The 24,714-nt window shown below is 42.6% G+C and overlaps 1 protein-coding gene across 5 annotated transcripts in view; it reads right to left on the bottom strand.

Annotated features, from left to right (window-relative positions):
- DZIP1 (DAZ interacting zinc finger protein 1) overlaps positions 1 to 24,714 on the bottom strand; it is a 52,486-nt gene that overhangs the window by 1,714 nt on the left and 26,058 nt on the right. For 3 of the 5 annotated variants that reach the window (XM_058670540.1, XM_058670538.1, XM_058670539.1), the window contains exons 13-22: positions 23,760 to 23,816; positions 20,142 to 20,198; positions 12,970 to 13,029; positions 7,779 to 7,921; positions 6,536 to 6,698; positions 6,065 to 6,194; positions 5,432 to 5,485; positions 4,144 to 4,340; positions 2,956 to 3,089; positions 1,690 to 1,864 (exon numbers count right to left, since the gene is read on the bottom strand). In XM_058670540.1, coding sequence (XP_058526523.1) covers positions 1,690 to 1,864; positions 2,956 to 3,089; positions 4,144 to 4,340; positions 5,432 to 5,485; positions 6,065 to 6,194; positions 6,536 to 6,698; positions 7,779 to 7,921; positions 12,970 to 13,029; positions 20,142 to 20,198; positions 23,760 to 23,816 — 1,170 coding nt within the window. Of the gene's footprint in view, positions 1 to 1,689; positions 1,865 to 2,955; positions 3,090 to 4,143; positions 4,341 to 4,481; positions 4,615 to 5,431; positions 5,486 to 6,064; positions 6,195 to 6,535; positions 6,699 to 7,778; positions 7,922 to 12,969; positions 13,030 to 20,141; positions 20,199 to 23,759; positions 23,817 to 24,714 lie in introns of those variants that run through there. The other 2 variants (XM_058670541.1, XM_058670542.1) reach the window with 2 other exon arrangements.

Below are 24,714 nucleotides of genomic sequence, written 5' to 3'. Positions count from 1 at the left end.
TGACAATGTGAGAGGAGAGGCATTTCTGATGCGACAGTGAGAGGGACAAGGCAAAGTGAAGGGTGGTGGGTGGACGAGGAGGCAGGCACCAAGGTTGCCTGCAGAAATGTGAACACCCACATGTATTAGCTTACAAAGTTGGGTATAAATGTAACAAAGAGGGGCTTGGCAGCGTGGCCTAGTGGCTAAGGTCCTCGTCTTGATCCCATATGGCCGCTGGTTCTAATCCCGGCAGCTCCACTTCCTCTCTATCTCTCCTCCTCTCAGTATATCTGACTTTGTAATAAAAATAAAATAAATCTTTAAAAAAAAAATAAAAATAAATAAATGTAACAAAGAAGGGGCACAAAGTGAATGGTGAAAGTAAGCCAGGGGACCCTTGGTGCTTACAGGACACCCAAACCTAATGCCCAGGTCCATGCATTCCTGGGACACCTGGAGGTGCCCATCAGAGGAACTGCAGGTGGCCAAGATACAACTTGACTTTCACCATGTGCAAGAATTACTTTAATAATAATAATAATAAAACTAAGTGGATTTCTCTTTAAAATTCACAATGAAATTTATTGAGACTTCAGATACGGGACTTAACCAGGCTCTAGACTAGGTAGACAGAAACCCTTCCAATGAAGGATTTCATCTGTAACACATCCCAAGGACAACACTGCTAGCACTAAAACTGCCCTGGAAGAGAATCAAGAAAAATACTTGGTAGGGAAGCAGGAATGCAGGAGGATATCTCGGAGAGTGGGCCCATTGAGGTTTAAGAGTCACAATTTTAATATCTAGGGATACTGGCATGAAAGAAACTTTTTCTTTGGTAAGGATATTTCTATCACTAACTTTTTTTTAAAGAATTATTTATTTGAAAAGCAAAGTGACAGAGACAAAGAGAGATCTTCCATTCAAAGGTTTACTCTTCAAATGGCCACAATGGCCAGGGCTCACTAGGCCAAAACCACGAGCCAAGAATTCCATCCTGGTCTCTCATGTGGATGACAGAGGTCCAGTACTTAGGCCAGCCTCCACTGTTCCCAGGTGGATTAGCAGAGCTGGATCAGAGGCAGGACAGTGGGGACTTGAACTGGCGCTCTGATACGTGATGCTGGCATTGCAGGTGGCAAGTTAATCTACATCATACTGCCAGCTCCACTCCAGGTTTATGAAGACTCAAGATAAGGCTTAAAATTACACGAAAATAAGAACGCTGCATGGTAGCCTAGTAACTGGAGTCCTCGCCGGGATCCCATATGGGCACTGGGTTGTGTCCTGGCTGCTCCACTTCCCATCCAGCTCCCTGCTTGTGGTCTGGGAAAGCATTAGAGGACAACCCAAAGCCTTGGGATCCTGCATCTGGTGGGAGACCTGGAAGAAGCTCCTGGCTCCAGATCAGCTCAGCTCTGGCCATCGTGGTCACTTGAGGAGTGAACCAGTGGATGAAAGATCTTTCTCTCTGTCTCTCCATCTCTCCTCTCTGTAAATCTGACTTTCCAGTAAAATTAAATAAATTTTTAAAAAATTACATAAAAATACATCTTTTTTATATTGGTATAGCCCTTATTAATATAACACTGGAAAAGCATCAAGTTCTTGGTGATGAAAATTGTCTGATGCATGTTGGCATCACTGAAGTAGAGACTGATAAATGCAGGACAGGTAATCAGCAAGTGAGACAGGAGAGCAGCGCACCTTCCCCCCGCGGCCCGCGAGGCTGTGATGCACCCCAGGCCTTGGGCAGCTGAATAGGATTTGGTTCACTCTTCACAGATGGAGGCTCCTTCTGTTCTTTCCCAGGTCTTTTCCCCAAAGGTTTTTCTTCTTCTAAAGATGAGATATCCCAGTCATCCTCATCCACATCTGTGCACTGAAAGAAATGCATGCACAATGACTTCATGTTGCACAGGGAGATGGTGCCCAGCAGTCACACAGGCACTATACTCAGCAACTGACACTAAGCAGTAAAAGAAAAAGCTGGCGCTACAGCAGCCATTTCTACACAGTACTGTGATAGACTGGCAAGTCTGCATCTTGAAGGCTCTTCTGGGCCATGGATCTAGGGTTGTTTTTTCTACTTTGTACCATTGTGAATTTAGAAAATTCCGGTAAAAAGGCACTGCAGGGGCATTCAACTCTAAACATCACAAGAGCCCTGTAGAAAAGACCCTTCCTGAGGGAAGCCGACGTCGAGTGCTTTCCAAAGGAAGACACTTCATTGTCTCTTGAAAGACAAGTGGCTTTTTGCCATGATGGGACTCGGAGCAGCAAGATCACTAATGAAAGTAATCTGATGGACTGTTCTAGAGTCTGTGAGTGAACAGGTAAGAATTAATTTTAGGTGAAAAAATAGGATAAGAACTCAATCTTGGTGAAAAGTGAAGGCCAGAGTGACCCCAGCTGGCAGAGCCTGTCCCCCGAGATGAGCTGTGTGCAGAAACAGGGAGGGATCCATCCACAACCAACTCCAGGCCCTGGGAGAGAGAAGCACTCAGCAAGTACTGGGCTCCACTGCTCTGGGGCTGCCCTGCACTCTCTGGGCTCGTGTGGTTTCTGAAGCATTTTGCACAGATTCCAGAAAAGGCCCTTCCATTTGTAGGACGTGATTTAGGGGCAGGAGCACCCCAGGTTCCAGCCAGTCCACATCTCTCTGTAGAAGACATCTAGGATCCACAGGCAGCCAATACTCCTAGGACAGGAATGGGAAGCCTGTGAGATGTGTTAACATCCAGTACCAGGCATCAGTCCAATAGCTCTGATTCTCTATGGAATAGGAAGAAACACAACACTGAAAGACAGTCAAGTGAACAATCTCAACCTCTGTTATACTAGAAGTCTTGTCTTATATTTCACACACACACACACACACACACACACACACACACACACACTCTACAGTTATTGAGGTGTATCTGTCCAAAAAATGATTGAAGGCATGCTTGCAAGCCAAAGTGATGTCACCTTTAGTTCTTCCTGTAACTCCTCCTTTCTGACCAACATCTCAGCAACATGAACCCCACCGGTGGGCCTGGTGACATTTCTGGGATGTGAAGCGATCTTCTCAACTTGTTCAGTGAGTGTTTGGATGGAGGTTCCTGTAGGATCAACGGAAACCAGTTGAGACATGTTTCTTCAGAAGACTCAATCTTCAATCCAAATCCATCTTCATGGCAACTCTAAGCTCTGCATTTAATGACATCATTCAAGTAAGATCAACTGAATAAGAAAGTTTGTAATATTTTAAATTTGTTTTAAATCAGCTGGTTATACTTCACATAACTGTATAAATCAATGTCACAGCTGACCCTCCACATTTGTAGATTCAACAAACCATGGATCAGAAATATTAAGGGAAAACGATCGTGTTTGTACTGAACATATGAAGACTTTTTCTTTCTTGTCATGATTTCCTAAACATTATAGTGTGACCACTGTTTGCATGGCATTCACACTGTACTGCATACCACAGCAGATCTAGAGGTGACTTAAGGGCACAGAGGAGGTGAGTAGAAAGTACCCAAGCACCGTGCCTCCTCCATTAAGGGAACTGAGCATCTGCAGACTTGCAGGTGTGACCTGGCCCAGTGCACCATGGGTACAGAAGAATGACTATCTATGCAAATCAAAAGAAACCAATAGGTTGATTATATCTGATGTTTGAGATATGTAGAACTGATCCACTCTGAAGGGCAGCAAAGTGGATGGTGCCAGCCACGCCCGTAGACACCCAGTGTTATGAGTTGAGCTGGGTTCCCTCAAGTCCACATGTTACAGGTCTCAGCTCTACCACCTCAGAATTGTGACCTTATTGGGAAACAAGATTTTGCTTAAGAGATTAATCAAAGTATAGTCGTAGAATGGGCTCAGGACACAGGGAGCTAACGGCCATGCACATGCCCAGGGCAGCAGCATGGAGCAGCCTTCCCTTGCAGCCCTCCCAACTGTCTCACACTGTGTGCTGCCTTGTCATGGCAGCCCTCTCCTTCACCTTGGCCCTGGATTCATGGCCAGGCCCTGACCACATTCCTGGGCAGTGCCTTTTCAGATCTGCTGCCTTCCTCTCTTTGCACACTCTCCCATCTCTGACTCCTACCACTTGGTGTCCTCAGGGGACAGTTCCCAGGAGGTTTTGCCAGCCACCCAGGTCACCTGCAGGCTTGGGAAGGACATTCAGTTCCTCGACCTCACTGCCCTCGGTCCAGTCAGTCTCACTTCTGCTGGTTGTACTCTTCACCACGTTGCTCTTGTTGCTTCTAGATGGCTTCACAGGAAGTAGGTCTGGGGACCCGTACGCCTGGATGACATCCTCTTCATCCAGGTCCTCCTCGGAACTGAAGGGAGGAGTCCTACGCAAACCAAGATTCACAGATAATGCACCCCCAGACAGTGCCTCATGTCCAGGGGGCAGCACGACAAACAACGCCTGGGGGTGGGGTTGGGGGTGGGACTGGGTCCCAGACCAGATGATCTTGAGACCCAAAGGCCCACACAAGGCAGAGTGGTCACCACAAGTCCAGATCTGCCAGACCTGAGGCACGTGGATCCAGGCGGACTGACGTCCCCACTTTTCCCTTCTCAACCCAAGTGTGTAGATTCTTTCCACTCTTGGTTTTTACATACCTAAGAGGAACATTTCTCAGTGGGAGAAAAACATGTATTACCATGAACCCACCCCATCTTGTAAGACAATGTCGTCACCTTGCACAGTGCTTTTGCGTATCATTCATAGGAATGATCACCCCCATTTTAGAATGAAAGAGAAGGCAGAGCACAAGGTGTTGGTCCTGTGACATTGAGTCAATCATACTATGGCCCAGGAAGTGAAAGCACTTCCCTCGAGAGTACAGATCTGAAAGCAGCGTCCAGTGAGTGAATCATCTGTCATTTCTACACTGCCTCGGAGAAGGTCCCAATATCTTTAGAAAGAGGCAATGATGATGAGGTTTAATTATAAAACTAGTCTTGCTCATAATTAATCACTAAAATAAATCTGTAGTTTGAGTATCTGTATTCACTGTGCCGAGCCCTTTCCTATATTCTCATTTAACAAGCAGAAAAAGCCCATGAAAAGGGCAGCATCATCCATAACACAGATGAGCAAACTGAGGCTTCACACAGCCTTTAGCTGAGTCAGTGGCACACAGCTGATGAAATAACCATGCTAGGATCTTGGTTTCCCCAGAGAACTCCAAGAGAGTAAAGTCAGGTTGTTAGCAACTTCCGGAAGGAGCTGAAACTATGCCACCTTAAACAACCATACACTCTAATGGTAAAGTCCTTTCAAGTCATGCCATCCATATGATCTGATCAAATCTAATTGGTAGATTGATTATGAAATTTAATTTAAAATAAGGTCTTTAGCCAACCACAGTGCGCCTACTCATATACAATGAAAGGAATATTCTTTCATTGAACCCTCTGATCCTCAAATACTCACGAGATAGTTGAAGACTTTCTGGGAAAATGATCTTCCATGGGAGTTTTCATAATTCTAAAAAAAATCAACAAAAATAACTCTTAACTACGTGAATGAATAATACAGTCAAACATAAATCTTATGGAGTTGATGATTTTTGCTTTTAACATAAAGAGGAGGGAAAACTGTTAGCAAAAGTGTCCCAGCTAGCAATGATGGACGGAAATTCCAAGTGCGATCATCTGATGGGCAGAACATTGTCAAGGGACTCAGAGTCTGTTAGCTACTCCCTGTGCTGAAATGTGACACCCCCTCCAAGGTGATGGTTTCTGGAGGAAGCATTTGGGCAAGTGACTAAACCAGTGAGATCTTGATGAGACCCCATCATCTGATGGGGCAACTCTGGAGGGCTTCCTGCCCTTACTCAACGAGGAAAGACTAGCTCTTTCACTGCGTGCCCAGAGGACACAGTAAGGAGGCAGCTGTGTGTGGAGCTGAATGACAGCACTCAACCCTGCTGGCGTCCTGCTCTCAGATTCCAGTCTCCAAAATGGATTCCTGTGGTATGAGTTGCCTGGGCTATGACAGCTTATTACAGCTAAGATGATGAAGACAAGCATTCATCAAACAAGTGCGGAGGTTGCAGATACTCACTTGGCACCAGATGTCCTATCGGTGAAAATGGTTCTCTGTCTAGCCAACGGTCTGCTTTGGACAGGAAGGTGTATTGCTTTGGGGACTTCTCCAGTTGAAAGGGTGTCCATCTGAGGAACTCGGAACTTATCTGTAAAAGCAGGGTCAAGCTTCAGATTCCATTGCCTTTATCTCAGTAAGAGAAAAAGAAAAAGTCAATCTTCCACACTGTCAATGCTGCTATGAAAATAAGCAAGCATGTTTCTAGGTATCCAGAGTCCAGATTCCAGGGGTTTTTTGTTGGTGGTGTTGTTTTGTTTTGTTTTCAATGTAGAAGCAAACTCTATGGCTCATCATTTAATAGTATGAAGAGGTAGGCAATTGTCAATGAAGTGCCACTGTTAATGCTTGTAAACCCTTTAGATTTGTGAAAAGATGGCCAAATTAAGCACTGATCAGTGGCAATAAACTGGCTATCGGTAACAGGCTTACCTGAACAGAGTAATGTTCGCTCTTCAACTTTGCAGCTGACCTGATGCTGAAGAAATTCCCGGATTTGTTGCATGTTGGGTATTTGTCTTTCTCTCTCATGTCTGGCTGACTCCACAGTTCTTAATACTCTGTTGAAGCGATCACTGGGAATACCACGTATGTCCTGAAGGAATATGACATCAAGTTAATCAGTTGCCCTGGACCACTTTCATTTCATAGGCATGTGTGGGCATTGACTGCACAACTGCTTTGATTCATCCTTACTGTGTGGAAAATGGGGGAGGCACCCTCCTATCCCCAAACCCCCACAGAACATGCTGTCCCTAACCCCAGGAGGGGCTCTGAGTGCATGGAAGGTATGTGTCTGATTATTTCTGACTGGGTGATCAACCATGCAGTGCTGAATGCGGTGAATACCAAATGCATCCACAAGCCAGGGGAATTCCAAGGAGAAACCACTGGAGGCCCCAGGAACCAGAAAGGTTAACTGGGGGGTTAAGTTGTGCCCCAAAGGATGAGTTGAGCCCGGCAAATAGGAACAAGGAGGGACACCTCTGGGAAAGGCATATACTAGGGCAGAAATAGACATGGTTCATCTCAAAGGCTGATGCTACAGAGGCACTATTTTATAGCCCAATTCATAAAGCCCAGATGGATAAACCAATCCAGGAAACAAAGCAGCCTAAATAAATCTCCTCCAAACATTAGGGAAAAAATAATTGAATTTTTTATCATCTTAGGATGAAAGTAAATGTCCAAATTAAAATTAAAACCCTCAAACTATATGCAAACAACCTACATGAAGAATTTGTTTCAAGTAGTAACCTACAGAGGAACTGCAGATGTTGTATGAATGGCTTTGATTTCCTTGCTCTAGAAGAGTGCAAAAAGAAAATTTAAAACTGAAAATACTATGAGTTGGGGAAAGAAGTGGTAAAACTGAACTGTCCTGCACTGTCAGGAATATCAAGTTCTTTGCCCAAGGTAACTGACCTTTGTGTAAGTCAGGGCTAACAGTGGCCCTCATCCTGGAGGTCTGATTCTCCATTTATATTAGTTCGTACTTACTAAGCTCCTAGGAATGGGCCAGGCACACATGTAACTGACTAATTAATAAGCCAGCTTGTATTAGCTTCTGGTCTGCAAACATGGACGGCCTGGGTGTGTCTTTTCTCTGGTTGCCTCTTCTTTGGAAAACAAACTCCAGCAGAGCTCACACCTGTCACAGAATGAGGCGACGTACCGCGTTAATCCCCAGCACTTCCAGTTTCTCCACCAAGCTCTGCTCCAGAACTGTTCTGATTTCCTTAGTGAGGGAAGGGTTATTCTTCAAAGTTTTCATGAAATTCATGTTGTTGTGATTTACTTTCTGTTCATTTTCCCTTCCTGAAAAAGGGGTTTAAAACATGTGTTAAAGAAGAAATAAACAAATGCATTAATTAAATTTCCAAGCAGAAAATGACAGAGCGCAATTTTTTAAATAGCAATCAAACATTGGTAATGTTTTTTTAAGTTTTCAGGTATTTCAGTCATTAGCGAAATATAAAATACTTAAATATTGAAGTTTTTATGAAGGCATTCCAAAATGCTGTGAAGAGACAGATTAAAAAGAGAAGTGTATTTTGGTGCAAAAAATTGAAATCTATTGCATTTTTTCACAAATATGCATTTTCCAGGAAATTTGAAGATCCTTCATAAAACTATTTTAAGTCAGCTTCAAAACTTTAGTGTCTTTATTAACCACTGAATCAAGTTTTAAATGAAATGTATATGCCTAAAGAAGCATGATGAAAAATTTTTATTTAGCATTTTAATGTTTTATCACTAGAACCATCTCATTATTTCCTGAAAAATTCATCTCTAGATTTAGTTAAAACTTATGTATCATCTTAAGAAGAAAAATTCCAACTTATTTTAAATAATGAGAAATTTTAAGCAATAAAAAAATGCTTATCCCCGCACTAACCAAAATGGAAAAACAGTTAAAGAAACATCTTCAGAAAAGTTTGTTTTTTAAAATAAAGACACTCAGAACAACAGACCATCTATTCTCACTTTTCCTTTCTTGTGTTTTCACTGCATACTTAAAAAACAAGGTCTTTTCTAAATGGAGTGTGGAGGAGGGGGCCCATTGCATGCGCTGTGGGAGTCAGAATCCATGCGTCCAAGGGAACTAAAGAGGCAGTCCAAGAGACCCAGCACTCGACTGTTAGCCCCCAGGAAACGTCCCCAGCTCTGGGAGAACTGCATGATGTCATTTTGGAGTCCAACCCCCAAACAAAGACAATATCCAAGGAAGGGTCATTTCCGAGGTGTGTGACTGCAGGCTGGCCCAGGGGAACACAACCTTGGCTCCACTGGCTCACACACCTCAGCACTTAAGCTGTTTAGTACCTAACCAGGTTGGGTTTGTGAAGATCTTGAACAAAATGCCTTTGTTAAAGATGTTTGTCTAAATTCCAGTTCAATCCTGGTGGTAAAGAATAGTTTTGAGGGGCCCTGCGACGTGGCCTAGCAGCTAAAGAATAGTTTTGAGATGTTAATTAGTGGTTTTACTGAAGGGAAAAATCATTCAAACTACTATTTCTGCATTAAGCGGAAAAAAAAATACTGCATTAACATACTTTTCCATAATCTTCTATTTAGCTTGCTAAAACTGAAATTAGAAATCACCTATGACCACTATTAAAAGTTCCAAGTCATCTTAAATTTTATATTCTCAGCATTCATTTTGCTATTTAATCACCAACGCTTTCAAATATTCTGAAACACTTCCAAGAAAACAAAAAACATAGTTCCATAATAGGAACTGTCAAGCCATGACAATCCAAAGGTTTAGCTGAGGCCTTTGGCTTTGGCTTCTAGTTGGCCCGTCATTCTGAAAATTATCAGAGATATTAAAAAAAAAACTACTATTAAGAGAAAACCTGGAGGTGGTGATGCTAATATTGAAATAGACATCCCCCTGTCCTCTTTATGCAAAAGTTATCCTTTGTCCAGTCTCTCTGGTACCACAGGAAATACAACTCCAGTCCTGTTTGCTACAGATGTGGAGCCGCATCCTGGGGTCAAGTGATGCCTAGCATGGCTTAACCAGAGCTTACAGGACTTATAATTACTGAAGTCATTTGCTGATATGTCCACAATCATCCCCAACCCTGAGAACAAGTTCAATTTGAAAACCAAATTTCTCCAAATTAAAACAGATTTAATTTTTCCCTTGGTCCTCAAGTTAACTATTCTATGGTGGTGCTTGCTTTAGGAAACTGTTTATAATTTTAATTTAAAAACTCATTTTAAGTATTCTTATAAAGCTGAGATTGGCTGGTGGGAGAAAGAAAAAGAATGTAGAGGTAGAATTATTTACTTGAGAAACAACCATAAGTAAATATTTTAAAATGCATAATGCCGAAAGAAACCAACAAGGTAACACTTTCTAGAGACCAACATTTTGTCCAATGTAACGTTTCAAAACGACCAACCAGATGGCCAGTCACAAGAGTCCACGTGTGATCAGCTCTGCCATTTACGGTAAACATATAAGTGCAAAGCGACTAATCAAATAAAGAAGATTTCTGAATTACAAGGGACTACATCTATCCCTTTATAATGGGTCTCCTCCTATTTCCCATCAGGACACTAAGACCAGAGAAGTACAGGAACTTTCTCCAACTTGGCCACCAACTTGCCATTCTTCATAGGATTTAATCTTTGGATTAAAGCACAGAAAGCGGGAAATCTGGACTTTAGTTCCATCCTGGTCACACATTACACTCCACAACCTGCAGCAGGCTCTTAATCCCCTTGGATCTCAGGTTTCTGGAAAACGAAACAGCCCCTCAGGTTGCCTTCTTGAAGGAAGTCCTTCCACTCTCACATCCTATGGGGCAGCACCTGCACACAGCTATTGGAAAGTACATGTGCGGGATCAGACAGCCTTTCTCCTGAGGGCAGCCATGGTGCTTCTGCATAACCTTGCAAGCATTTATCTGCAAAAGTCAGCACAAGCTAAGGAATGTATTGATGGTGATTAATCAGCTGCATGCCTGTCAACTCCAGGGAGCTGCTGGAATTCAGTGACTGGTTCCTTTGTTCTGTGACCCTAAGCCCCCTCCTCTCTGCTACCAGAGCTCTCACTGAACACGGAGAGAGTAGCAAAGATTTTTTTCTTCCTCATTACAGTGCCCTAAATATGACCACAACCAATGACAGTGTTTGCTGTTGATCTCAAGCTCCCATCTTACAGTGGACAGCACTCTTGCCACAAAGACAAGCTGGTCCCGTTGTTAAAACCTGGGACTCAAGGTCAAGAGACTCAACAGATCCAGGGTGGGAAAAATCACAATTCCTCTTAGAGCCTTTCCTGTCTCATTTTTTAAAAGAGCTGTCAACTACACAGAATTGAAGTTCCAGCTTCAAAATGATGTGACCTCTTCTTATAAACCTCCCCATACATTTCCGGAGAATATGGGACTTAGCGTCTTGGTCCTTAATCAATGATATGCAGCAAGGGGACTGGAAGCTTGAAAATAAAATGATGTGTCATGATTTATGACTCACACAGGGCAAAATTTGTTCATGTTCTCTCTGGGCAACCAACAGGAATGGCTGGAATCCTCTGAAGGGTATTATTTTTAAGTGCCGTATCTCTTCATTGAGAGATGCCCACGCACAGTGAAGAAGGCAAAGTGGGGCAGAAGAGACGATGGTCTAATTCCAGGTGCTGTAGCAGCCATGACTGCTATTACTAGCCTTATTCAAGGGAACCATGTCTAGGGTTTCCAGTCTTTTTTTCAAGAAATCTCAGAAATTAGGATATTTCAAGGGGGATATTCTAATTTGTAAACATTGGCAACTGATTGTAAATAGTGGCGCTCTTGGTCTGTGGGATGGGATTAGCCAGCAGGCATCCCCTTGGATGTGACATGGCTGGAGCCACCTTGGAGGCTGCTGGAAGGACTTGCCAAAGACCCACCAACATCCTCCCATTGCTGCAGAGGAATGAGGTGAGCATCCCACAGAATGGTGGCAGACTGTTTTGAAAGCGAGGCTAAATCCCCTCAACCAGGTTGGCATTGTTCTTAAATTCTGCAACAGCAATTGAAAAGAAATAAGGATGCAAGGATGCAACTAGAATAATGCTCTTCAAAATTAGCATTGACTGAGGGCAGTGACTGGGACAGAAAGATAGAAAAATAAATGGAATAATCTGTTCGGTCGAGTCACACAGGTTGCGGAGGTGTGTGAGAGCGACATAAAATAGATAAAAAGGTATGGAAGGGGGAAAAAGCAAGAACAAGACTTGAATATATCATGCACTTAAAATGAACAGACTTGATTTAGTCCATTCTAAAGGTAAAAGCTTGCAAAAAATCTTACTTCTCTTCCTGATAAAAATGACAAAAATCACAATCCCTGAGATATTAGCAATTTTCTTAATAAAAAAGGGTTCACAAGCAGAATACTTGGTTAAATATTACTACATTTTGGTAAACATATTCAAAATGTCTTCATGATAACATCTAGTATTAGAAAATATTTCTAAATTTAAAGTATTTTTAATAAACTTCAAAAATGAATTGATAGGGCCCAGCAGCGTGGCCTAGCGGCTGAAGTCCTCACCTTGAACGCCCAGGGATCCCATATGGGTGCCGGTTCTAGTCCCGGCAGCTCCACTTCCCATCCAGCTCCCTGCTTGTGGCCTGGGAAAGCAGTCGAGGACGGCCCAAGGCTTTGGAACCCTGCACCCGCGTGGGAGACCCGGAAGAGGTTCCTGGTTTCAGGCATCGGATCGGCGCGAACCAGCCCATTGCGGCTCACTTGGGGAGTGAATCATCGGACGGAGGATCTTCCTCTCTGTCTCTCCTCCTCTCTGTATATCTGACTTTGTAATGAAAATAAATCTTTAAAAAAAAAAATGAATTGATAGAAAGTAACTTTCAGAATAGACAAGTCAAATGAGAAAGTGAGAACCATTTAAATTATCTCCTCAAACATGTAACAGCTCCCAAATTTCACCACAGACATGTTATTTTGCACAAAAGTAGCATGATGCTTTTTTTGCTATTAAAAATTATTTGAAAGTGGGCATTTTATCCATTTATTTTAAATTCAGGTTTGGCAAATATCTCTGTATTATCTGGTTCAATATATCACCCCATCAGAAAATACTTCCACTGAAATAAAGTTTTAGATTTTCTTTTCTAGGGTCCTGACAAAGGAAATTCTTATTCATGTACTTGCATAAGAATGTGGTAAAGCAGGGGGGTGGAATGTAGCAAGAGTTAGGGCAGGAACAGAACAGCTTACTGCACCTGGGCTGCAAGCGTAACCGGGACTGAAATGTCCGGCCTAACGGGATGGGGCGTCAAGGCTTAGGTTTTAACACATGAGTAAAATCTGCCCAGGGAACCCCCGAACAGGCCCTTGGTTACCTTTTTCTTCTTCTGAAAGTTCTTCTATTGGCTCCAGTATGTGCGATGAGAATGCTTGTTCTATTAACGAGGAAAAGTAAGAATAGCACAATAGAACAGCAGCAATTTCACATCAGTCTCCTTTCAAACAATTTCAAGTGTTAGAACTCCACAGTAACTTAATCATGCCTATGTAATAGTAATAGAGTAGATGAAAAAGATTGGAGCAGTTAGAACTGGTCACTTTTTCATGATATTTTCTATTTCTATGTATGTTTCATTAACTCCATTCTAACGAAGTTACATTTTTAAATAAATCAAGACTCTCACTGATCCTCGCAGTGCCTTTTCTGAGTCCTCTAAGGATACCACCACAAAAGATCTTCATCCCTTGTGAAATATTTTGGGCATGTGGCTAAAGAGAAAATTAGTAAAAAATACTTCAACTGCAAAAATCTTTGGAATTTCCACTTCCTGTTTGTTTCTTTCACTGACACCAGGGTCAGTGAGACAAGGAAGTTTCTTGCATCACGAAGGGTGACAGGTCAGCCCCAAGTTGTCAGTGACCTTGGAAAAGTTCAAGGAGGGGAAGATGTATTTGGAACAGCAATTGAGCTGCATTTTGGGATACCCCACATATTCATACAGGGGTGCCTGGTTCAAGTCCCAGTTCCCCTGCTTCTGACTCGGCTTCCTGCAAGCACATACTCTAGAAGGCAATGATGGTTTGAGTATTTGGGTCCCTGCCAGCCTGCAGATCTAAATGTGTACTGGGTTCCTGGCTTTGGCCTGACCCAGCCCTGGCTGCTGTGGGCGTCTGAGAAGTGAATCAGTAGATGGAAGAGCTTTCTTTTCCTCTGCCTTTCAAATAAAAATGAAAATAAATAAGTAAATGTTCATTTAAAAACCATTTTAAGAGTCCATGGAAGTGCCTATTATGAAAAAAAACTACATGAATTTCAAAAACTTTTGAATCAAAATAAATTTATCTTTTAAAATATATATTTATTTGAGAGGCAAAGAGAGAGAGAGAGAGAGAACTGTCATTCAATAGTTCACTCCCCAAATGGCCACAATGGCTGGAGTCAAATCCAGGAGCTGAGAACTCAATCCAGGTGACTGGCAGGAACTCAACCACTTGAGCCATTCCCACTGCCTGCTAGAGTTCATATTAGCAGGAAGCTGGAACCAGAAGCCAGAGCTGCTACCAAACCCAGGCATGCCACTATGGAATATGATCATCTTAACTGCTAAGCCAAACATGCACTCCCAAACTTAGCCTTTAGTTCTGTTTTTCCAGCAGTTTGTTGAAGGCCCTCATCTGACTCCACACCCTAAGCTGTGTTTCAAGCCCTTGTTCTGTTCTTTGAGAATTGAAAGGACAAGGCTGTGGGCTACAATAGGTCCTGGCCCCACAGCTGGGCAGGTGCAGAGAATTCCCACTCACCCCAGAGCAGTGGCTGCAGGTGGAGGAGACGAGATCACTGAGGAACTTTCCCCAGAGGGATGTCATATGGATACACCAGGCAACAGAACCCAACCCCAGCTTCCAACAGAGGAGCATTTACTATATGCAGAAGGTCAGATTTTGGCCAAAGGTTTAACAGTGACAGGTGTTAAACATGGGATAAAATGCAAGCGGCAGGTATGGCCTCGGTGGTGCATTGTTTATTCAGCTTAGAGTTGGATCCAGGGTAACCACCTGTCTGTCTCTCCACCCTCACCCCCAATGCTGAGGTCCTTTTATATTAGCCCAGACACCAGAGTGCAGCAAGGGACTAGGGTGCCAACTGCCAGCAATCACTAAGCGCTCGCCGGGTGGCCAGGCTTGCATCTGAGCACTGTGAGAATCTCAGATTTAATACCTTCTGCTCTGAAGATCCTGTTTGTAATTTATCAGATGACATTTCTGGACTTGTACTGCACATGGAAACATTAGGTAGACATAGAATCCAAATGTCTGAAATCCACAATGCTCCAATATCCAAAACTTTGTGTTCCAATAAGATGCCGCAAATGGAAAATCCCACACCTAACTTCAAGCAATTAAAGGGACACAGTAAAAATGCAGCTATACTAAAAATACCACATAAATTGCCTCCGGTCTATGTGTGTAAGCTGTATTTGAGACATATGTGGACCTCATGTTTGAGACTAGGATCCTACCCCAAGAGATCTCCTTATGTGTTTGCAAATCACCAAATTCCCCCATCTGAAATACTTCTGGTCCCAAGCGTTCCATTGAAGGGAGTTGGATATGTAGATAGACCCGACAGAGCTCTCAGAGGTTGGCCAACACCCCACTCTACAAACCTCACGTTGCCTAGACAGAGCAACGCATTTTCAGTCATCTTCAAAGAAACTTTTGGTATGTGACACAGTACTACGTGGCAGGCTACTCCATTTCTAGAACATGGTCCTGGTTCCTTGAAGGTGCACTGAACTCCATGGGGCTCCCATGGCTGCTACACACTGCTTTTCAAATCTGTTACTCAGCAGTGAGGTTCTGAAGTTATACAAACAACTATCTTACTAGTTTGAATTTGACAAAAACAGAGTTCTATTTTGTTTTGTTTTTAAGTCATATCATTTTTATATTCTGTACTTTCTAAATATGACAAAAAGAGATAAGATTCTGAGGAAGTTTTTGATTAAAAAAATACCTTCACAAAATTATCCTACCTATATTTATTGTGATATTATAGGGATACTCCTGTGACTTAACTCTCTGTATACAGGATAAATTGGCTAAGCCTTCCCAGTTCACTTCAGTGGTACAGGGCAGTTCTGAAAGAAGGGGGTATTCTTGAACCCCGCTCCTACAACAAGGGTTGGGGAAGATCCCATAGACCAGCAGGCCAATGCCACATGTGAGGCAGGAGGGACCCAACGATCTCGTGTTTTGTTAGTCACTCCACTTGCTGTTCTGAGATCTCCAGTGTAAGGTCTGAGGTAGGCAGCCATTTGAGTCTCCCCTGAACTGCCCAGCATCTTCCAGGCAGTCCTTTGATCAGCCTCATCCCAAGACCTCGGGAAGGAAAGCTCCCAGTCTTCTCTCCACACCTGCCTCTTCTCCCATTGGCCAATCACTGGCTGGACTTCATCATCCATGCCCTGGAAATTAACATTTAGCTAGCTGCCAGCAGCTAGGACCTCATTTGATCCTGGTGACAGCCCACCACAGTGGCCATTGCTGTTCTTCCCATTTGACAGGCAAGGACAATTAAAGCCACAGTTGAGAGTCAGTTGTGACTCTAGGCTGTGCAGTTTCAGACCCTTGGCCATGAAGTTACAATGCATCCCCGTTGGCATGCACGTGGTTGGTCTTCAGGACTTCTCCAAATGGCACTGCAGACACCCCATTATAAGAGCTCATTTCCCTTCTCCGTGATCCCTGACCGGTTGCCCAGCCTTTCTGCAAACAGCTGTTCTGCTCACTCTCTGCTCTAGTCTTGTCACCATAATCCTGTTTTCCTAAAGGAAGAATCTCAAGTCTCTGTCAACAGCTCTAGTTGGTCTCCCGTCTGATTCTTTGAACACACTCTGGTCATGCTGTTTCTCTTCAGTCCTCCATGTCCAGCCTCTAGAATGTTCTGCAGCTGTACACTATCTGAAGCACAACCATGGGTGTTGCCACCCAGCACTCAATGCCTGCCATGAACTGTCTCAGCATACCTTACCTCCCCTAAATCTCTTGTGCCCTCTATATATCAGCTGCACCACACAGACAAGTGCAGGTCATACTTTCCTGCTACCTTTCCCTTCTACTATTATCCTCACCTAGGAAACCATCCGCACACATTCACACCCTCAACTCAAATGACCAAATGTCAGCTGCTCCAGGGAGTCCCCCTGACCTGGATACTCATTTAGTGTATCAATGCTTCTCACCTTGCTCCATAATTATAAGCATCTGGTCACCTTCCTCAACAATGGCATTGTTTCTGCTGTATTTCGTTACCTTTGTTGGTCACCCCTAGCCTTTGCCTTGCACATGGGGTGGCCTGAAACTATTTGTCATTGCTCAGTAGGAATGACATGGTACAAAGCTAGAGAAACTCCATCATTACAAATGTCATGTTAAACACCTCTCCAAGGGACAGCAGTTCACCAGATTCGCCTGAAGCCGTTCCAGGACATAGCTCTAGGAGGCTAGCTGCATGTAAGCGTGGTGCCCAGGCAGGCGTCAGACCCATTCTCCTTTAGCAGTTCTGATCTGACACCCCTTCCACAGTCTCTGCCCCATCATTTTGCATTACCGTTTGGGCCAGAGGGAGGCTCCTTGCATTAAGAGCACAAAACACCTACAGAATATCCTATCTGACACATATTGGTGAATGAGCTCTTGCATGAAGCAGATTGCTGGGATAGATTTCAGTACCTTGAGTTGTAAAATATTTACATTAAGGACAAAATATAATCATTGCAAAGTTTAACAACAATGCTTCTGCCTTTTGAAAGACCAATGAGGACAGATACAAAGTTTTAGGGAAGCGTTTCCATTTCTAAGCTCTAGATTTCTGTGCCCTTTGTTCTATCTACAAGGTAACAGCAGGCGCACGAAACCCCTAAATATTTATAGGCTAAGTTAGAAGATGATCTTTCTTTATGGTAGAACCCAGCAGGTACCCATAGGCTTTGGGAAAAGTGATAATTTTACATCTTCGCTGTTACAAGATACACATTTTGCCTGGGCATCTAAAGGTAGGATACGTTCTCAGACCAACCTAAGCAACTGGCAAACACATCAGTTTAACAACAACAACATGTATTTTTCTGGGTGTTGTAATATCACAATTTAGTCATGATGAAATAAGCAATGTATTTTCTGGAGGTAAAAATACTCTGAGATTTTTTTTTAATCGAGAAAAAAACTTAATGAAGTGAATGGCAATCGAGCTGGATCACTTATTTTGTCCAGAATCCATGTTTTCTCCTGTCAATTGCCTTATTGCTACGTATTTGGTTCAGTTTATACAGCAAAGTCAAAAGTAGGGGAGCTATCAGAGTTTCCAATTTTATCCAGAACCCTTCAGGACAGGTATCCTGCAAATGCTGGCTCCTGGCAGCTCACGCTAGGTGCCCTTCCCTAAGGGAGTAGCCTACCTCTGCCTAGGGCAGAACAACCGTGCCAGGGGAATCATCCTGCCTTGCTGGAGGATGATTCCGGACCGCCAAAGCCAACTCCCCAGCCAGAGAGGCTACAGCTCCATCTGGGTGCACAGTCCCTAGCCCAACCTCCTTCCCTCACAGGTGCTGTCCATGCGCATGCCCCAGTAAACCTTCCACCAGTGAGCCTCTGCATCCGGGTCTGTTCCCAGGTGATCCATCCTAGCCTGATGAGTCATCATGGAATTTCCCATGGAGGAAAAACCTCATCACACTTCACGACGGAACAAGGGAAGGAGGGCAAATGTGCTGAATAACATGCAACTCAGAACTAAGTGCCCCTGCTTTCCACGAAAGTGAGGGACATCACCAGGTGAGGAACATCCGGGGGCCCTGGCCAAGTCTCCTCTTAGCTCCTGCCCATTGAGGTGCTTACAAATCAGCCTGGGTCCCAACCCAACCCACCACCGCATGGTCTGGCTGGCATGGAAGAACAGCATTTCAATCCCAGCAGGTGTTAGGAAGAAGGCAACCCGAACTACATTAAAATTTGTCAAGACTTGTAAATTAACCATGGGCAGCTTAATGTACCTATTCAATGTATCATGGAATAAAAATAGACATGGCAAGATACAAGCTTTGTCATGCAGAAAGCTAGCAATAACAAAGTAGGGGGGCAAGATAAAAGAAACCAAGATGCACTGTTGGAGTAGACATGGAAAGGCCAACAATGCCTTACCAAAATCAAACCTGAAAAAGGAGGCAGCAGAGACATTCTAGATCCTACATAATACAACATGAAGCAGCACTACAGGGGTAGCTTTTTCTGTTGGTTTTTTTTTTAAGATTTATTTATTTTATTGGAAAGGCAGATGTACAGAGACGAGGAGAGACAGAGAGGAAGATCTTCCGTCCGATGATTCACTCCCCAGATGGCCGCAATGACTGGAGCTGAGTCAATCCGAAGCCAGGAGCCAGGAACTTCTTCTCAGGTCTCCCATGCGGGTGCAGGGTCCCAAGGCTTTGGGCCGTCCTCTGCTGCTTTCCCAGGCCACAAGCAGGGAGCTTTGTGGGAGACCTGGAAGAAGCTCCTGGCTCCTGGCTTCAGATCAGCTCAGCACCGGCTGTTGTGGCCACTTGGGAAGTGGATCAGCAGAAGGAAGATCTTTCCTCCTCTCTGTATATCTGATTTTCCCATAAAAAATAAACAAATCCTTTTTTAAAAAGGTGCAATAAACACTTTCTGAGCATAAGAAGGATCAATACTAAACACCATTATCTGTAGATCAGAATATTTAGGAAGATAAAAATTTCCATGATGTTGAAATCTAACTTTTTAAAAAGGCCAAGCCACAAGTGGTGTGCAGTGATCATCAGATTCCAAAACACTTGTAAGTGAGATGGAAAAAGATAGTCCTTCCATCTGAACTCATTTGTAATTATACAGCAGACAATAAGAAAACGACACACTAGATAACATGCCAAGAAAACACTAAGCACCTACGTTGCATAAAAAGGGAGATACGGCTGCAAGTCTTCGCTAATCAAAGATGATCATGTGAAGAAAAAATTATTCCCTTTTGGATCAGGCCCAAGAACTGAATCCTGCAGCAATTTCACCTTACCGGTTCCTACTTATTTCCTTTGGTTTCCATCACATGTCCTTTCTAGGCCCTTCCAACTAATCTGTGAAACTGTTTTTAAAAAGGTGATTTCTTGCCACACTCAAAGTTATAATAACAACCACATGCCCTGTAGCATGTGCTGGTTGACTGGTCCAGTAGTAAGACTCTTTCTTTCTCACTCAATACCTACTACTCCTTTGCATAAAAATAATAAACTGAAAATCTCTATTTGTCAGTCCACTAGTGCCTACATATTATGCTTTGTAACTTTGGTAGTTATGTCCAGCTTACAATAATATTAAATATAAGGAATGCAGTTTTATTAACTATTTTGCACTCAAGTATTTCATATTAGCATAATTACCTTCCCTCTCCCCCAGGAAGTACTTTGGGTTAATAAGTTATCTAACACGGTGTAGAAACTGCACACAAAATGCGGAAACTATGGCTGAAACTTACCATGTGCCATTGTTAGGCTGGATTTCGCTTCCAAAGTCTGTGAGGCTGGGGCATTCCCTGCAACAAGATGGGAAGGGAAAAGTTCACAGGTTCCATTAATGAAAACATAAACATCTTACCTGATGATATGCAAATACTCCAATTAACCAGGACACATACAGGCCCTAAGGGCCAAATGCTTCAAATGACAGATATTACACAACTAACCTAAACCAACTTCTTCTAACAGTTTAATGAGACACATTCATTCAATGACAACCTGCAATCCAGTGGCTTTTAGTAAATTCACAGGGCTGTGCAGCCACAATTGTTGTCTAATTTTACAACATTTTTCCTGACTTATACCTCCAAAATATCCATATGTTTTGGCCAACATTTCTACTTTCCTCCCTGTCCTCTGGCAACATTGGCTTTTTTGTCTGTGAATTTACCTGCGGTAGACATTTCACCTAGGTGGTACATACGATAGATGGGCTCTTTTTCCTTTCATCTGACTCTTACACCTGACATGACGCTTTTATGTTTCATACATACCATAGCATGTATCAATATAGCAACAAACACTTAGATAGCCAAATAACATTGCTGTGTAAATGAGCCATCTTTTGATTGCTTCCCCTTTTTTGGCTATTACGATAAAAGTTCTCATGAATATTCATGGACAAAAAATGGATTGTTTAAAGGACTCTAGCCAATGGACTAAATGACTCCATTTAGTCCGTTTCTAGATTAAATATTAGAAACCTTTCATTTTGAGGAGTATGGTTCTGATTTATTTATGTATATAACTCCATGTAGAGGCATCAGTTCATTCTTAGTGTTTAGAGAGGCAGATTTGAGTCAAGTACAACTAAAAGCTCTCTCTTAAAATTTTCTAGAATGATAGAGTCCACCTCAAATTTGACAATTCTTTCCTGATGAGTCCCTCTGAATTATCCAGTTTATTCTCATGAAACAATACCTCCCTATCAACTTACTGCCTCTTTGTCAAGGTCGAGCTTTAGTTTAATCCCATCCTTAAAGCTACTGCCACATATTTCAGCTGCCTCCACATGTGTGTTTGTGTGGGTGGGTGTATTATCTTTACAGGGGCTACAGAGAAAGTGTTTCACTCCAAACTATATTAAATTGCCAATAACAATGAGAACACAGGCTTCAAGCCATTTGCAACATCAAAGTATAGCAAACTATAGCTCATGGGACATATCTAGCCCATGCCTGCTTTTGTACATGCGAAGTTTTATTGCAACATGGTCAGTTCGTTAATTTAAGTACTGTCTATGGCTCACCTTACACTAGAACAGCAGATTTGAGTCACTGCAAAAACACTATTTGTAGCATCAATGAAGCCTAAAATATTCATTTTCTAGCCATGTACAGGAAACAAAACCCACCAAAACATTCACCATTCCTGTTCTAGACATTGTTCCAGTTTATAGAATTAAAAAAATCAAATCTTGTTGAAATTGAACATATCCAAATCTTCTTCATAAAACTGCAGTATTTCCTTTTTAAGGAAGGGTAATGGGTGAGATCTGAAATGATATCTCAGTATTTAAGTCAAAGCTACAAATCACAGTAGTCAAGAGGCTTGACCCTAATGTATTAGATTAAATATTAGAAACCTTTCATTTTGGGGAGCATGGTTCTGATTTATTTGTTGTAATATATCTTAGTCTGTTTTAAGATTTGAGTCTTCTGATCTTAACTTTAGAGCATGTATATGTCTTCGTTTTCCTACCATTATTAGAAAGTTGACTTCTAGATCCTTTTCCATGCTAGGAGAAGGACTAGAATGAGCCAGCCACGCTCGCCTATCCACCATGGGCACAAAGGCCCCTGTGTATGGAGGTATGGGTCATTTTTTCCCCTGAAGTTCTCTGGAGTTCATAACATTCACACTTTTTTTCTTTTGTATTATTACACAACTATTGAACACAATTGACAATTTTATAAAAACTTGGGAACTTTATTATTTTTTTAAATAACATTTATTAAACTATAATAAAAACATTACCATCAAATTACAAAACCTGAGCAAGAAAAACAAACGGCACATGCTTAACTGTAGTTGACATTCAACTAAAATTTGCATTCCCAAAATATTATACAGTAATTAGAAAATACCAGCCAAAGTAATATTAGGATACTTTTACGTGTGGTCTCAACAAATTTGAACAGAAGCAAATTTTAACAAAGGTAAATTTTACAGTGAAACATAGCAGTAGATTAAGGATCTTAACATGTTTATTTTACTGCTATTTGACACTATGATACAAAAATAAGAGGATTTACTTGACATTTTTAATAAATATCTCATGGGCTGTTGAGTGCCTTACTGGTGAAAAGATTTAACTGGCTAATCTCATCAATCCATTTTGTACATTTAGTAAGCATCATCTCTGCCCTACATAACTCTTAATGCAATTCACAGCACACAAATGGTTATCATATTAAATACATAATCAACTCGGACTTCTCAACAACAAGGAAATTAGTAAACCATCAAATGGACTGCTTACCATACACTTTCCTCATAACTAAATAACACACAAAAAATCAAAATAATATTTGTCATCACTCTAAACTATTGGGAACTTTAAAAGATTAAAATAAAATCACCTTTATAAAGTTCTCAAGCTTTTTAAAATTCTAGTTGAGTTTCTTTCCCATATCTCAATGGATCATTTTGCACACCTGTAGGATCACCTGAATGTCCCATTGCTAACTCTGGCTAAGTTGTTGATGCAGTTTTATTGTTGCTGTGCAAAAATTTAGTCTTTTTCATTGACCCATCCTTCTCTGAGATGATTTTTTTTTCTTTCCTAAGATGTAAGTCCTAATTCACCTCTTCCTTCAGCCCTACTCTAAGCATCCCTCACGCCCTACCACTTCCCAACCTCTTTGGATTCCAGAAGCAAAATAAAGAGGCCCTGAGCAGCACGTGGAAGATTAACTGGTTCAAACCATCAGTATGTTCCAGGCACCTGTGCCAGAGCCAAAAACACATTCACTGATAACCTTTAGTCATGGCACAGTCCCCTTGTGATTGCAGAGCCCACTGAGCAGTGTCAGGCTCCAAGCACAGCCTCAGCGCAGGTCTGCCTGTTGCCCCTCTTAGAACCTCCTGCTCCCCTGCATTCTCCATCCACAGTTCTATCCCTCTGCTGACTCTATCCTGAACGTAGATGAAAATATTTCAACAGAACTAGCTGCCAGTTTCTAAACTGCCAAGATGTACTATTTAAGTTTACAGCCAAATAGTGACAGCTCTGGGAGCTAGCCCAAAGGAGCCAGCTGACATGGGAGGATGGATGGGCAGACAGTGGTTCAAAGCCTTCTGCAATCACAGCCTCAGCCATGCTCACATGAGGCAGCTACCACACACAGTCACAGGGCCATAGCAGGTGTCCCTTCAGGAAGTCGAGAAACATCAACCGGAGGGGATGTTAGAGTTGTCAGTTGTCCTTTTATTAGACAAGCTGCAAATTGGCAGGCAGGAATAGTAAAAAATCACCCAGATATCAACATAAATCATTACATAATTGGACATTGTGTTCCAAAGACAAGTCTCTTAAAATCATATAAAAGAGCCCGGAAGCTGTTCCAGAAACCTACCAGGTACAGCTGGAACAGTTGGCTTAGGTTCAAATACTTGCCATGTTGAAGGAGCCCCTGAAATGACAAAAAACTAAGTTAATAACAATAGTCACAAGCTATGGAACCACCAACTTGGTGGCTCTTCTCCTGATGTCTCTCCCAGAAAAAAAAAAAAAAAAAAAGATTTCCCAGTACACAGTGTACACAGTGACTCACCCAGTAGAATACACATGCTTACCACAGGTCCTATTGAAGCTCATCTTTTTTCTAGAATGACTTTTAGTCAAAGGTTTATGGTATCTAAGTAAGTGTGCAGGTATCCCTCACTTCCCAAGGTCTCACTGTTCAAAGAGAAGGACACCCAGGGAGAAGAACACCCAGCACAGGCACCCAGTACCTATCCACAGTTCACAAGCTGAGCCACACAGGAACCCATGGTGGAGTCACGGGGAGACCAGGCTGAAAGCAAGATTTTAGGTTTTTTGGCGACATCTGCACTTGGGGCTGCACTCTCCCCCCGGCCCAGCTCCTGAGCGACTCAGAAATGGGACAGCCACATAGGTGACCCCTGCTAGGTCACACATATACTCCTGCTATGCCGAAAACAATGTTCAACCTCTAGACCAGCAGCACTGAAAACGCTGCCAGCCTTCACAGCACTTTACCATGATAAGAGTGATGTCAGTATTAATAGCCAACACTACGGAGTGCTTAGCAGGTGTGTTCCACACGCATTATCCCATTTGGTCTTCAGAGCAAGCCCAAGATGTGGCTGATGTCACTATTTTGAGTTAAGGGAACTGAGGCAGAGATGTGGAGAGCTGCGGAGAGCCAGAGATGAGGGTTGAACCCAGGCTGTCTCTGGACCCTGCGCCTTCAGTTCAGACCCACGGGCAAATGGCTATAGGACAGGCATTGTGTATATAATCGTGTTCTGATAAAAAGCTAATAAAGCCACAGTATGGTAAAAATT

The sequence above is a fragment of the Ochotona princeps genome, chromosome 12 (genome assembly GCF_030435755.1).
Source record: "Ochotona princeps isolate mOchPri1 chromosome 12, mOchPri1.hap1, whole genome shotgun sequence".
NCBI lineage: Eukaryota > Metazoa > Chordata > Mammalia > Lagomorpha > Ochotonidae > Ochotona > Ochotona princeps.
The sequence above is the reverse complement of the archived record's forward strand: the minus strand, read 5'-3'. Positions and strand labels throughout refer to the sequence as shown.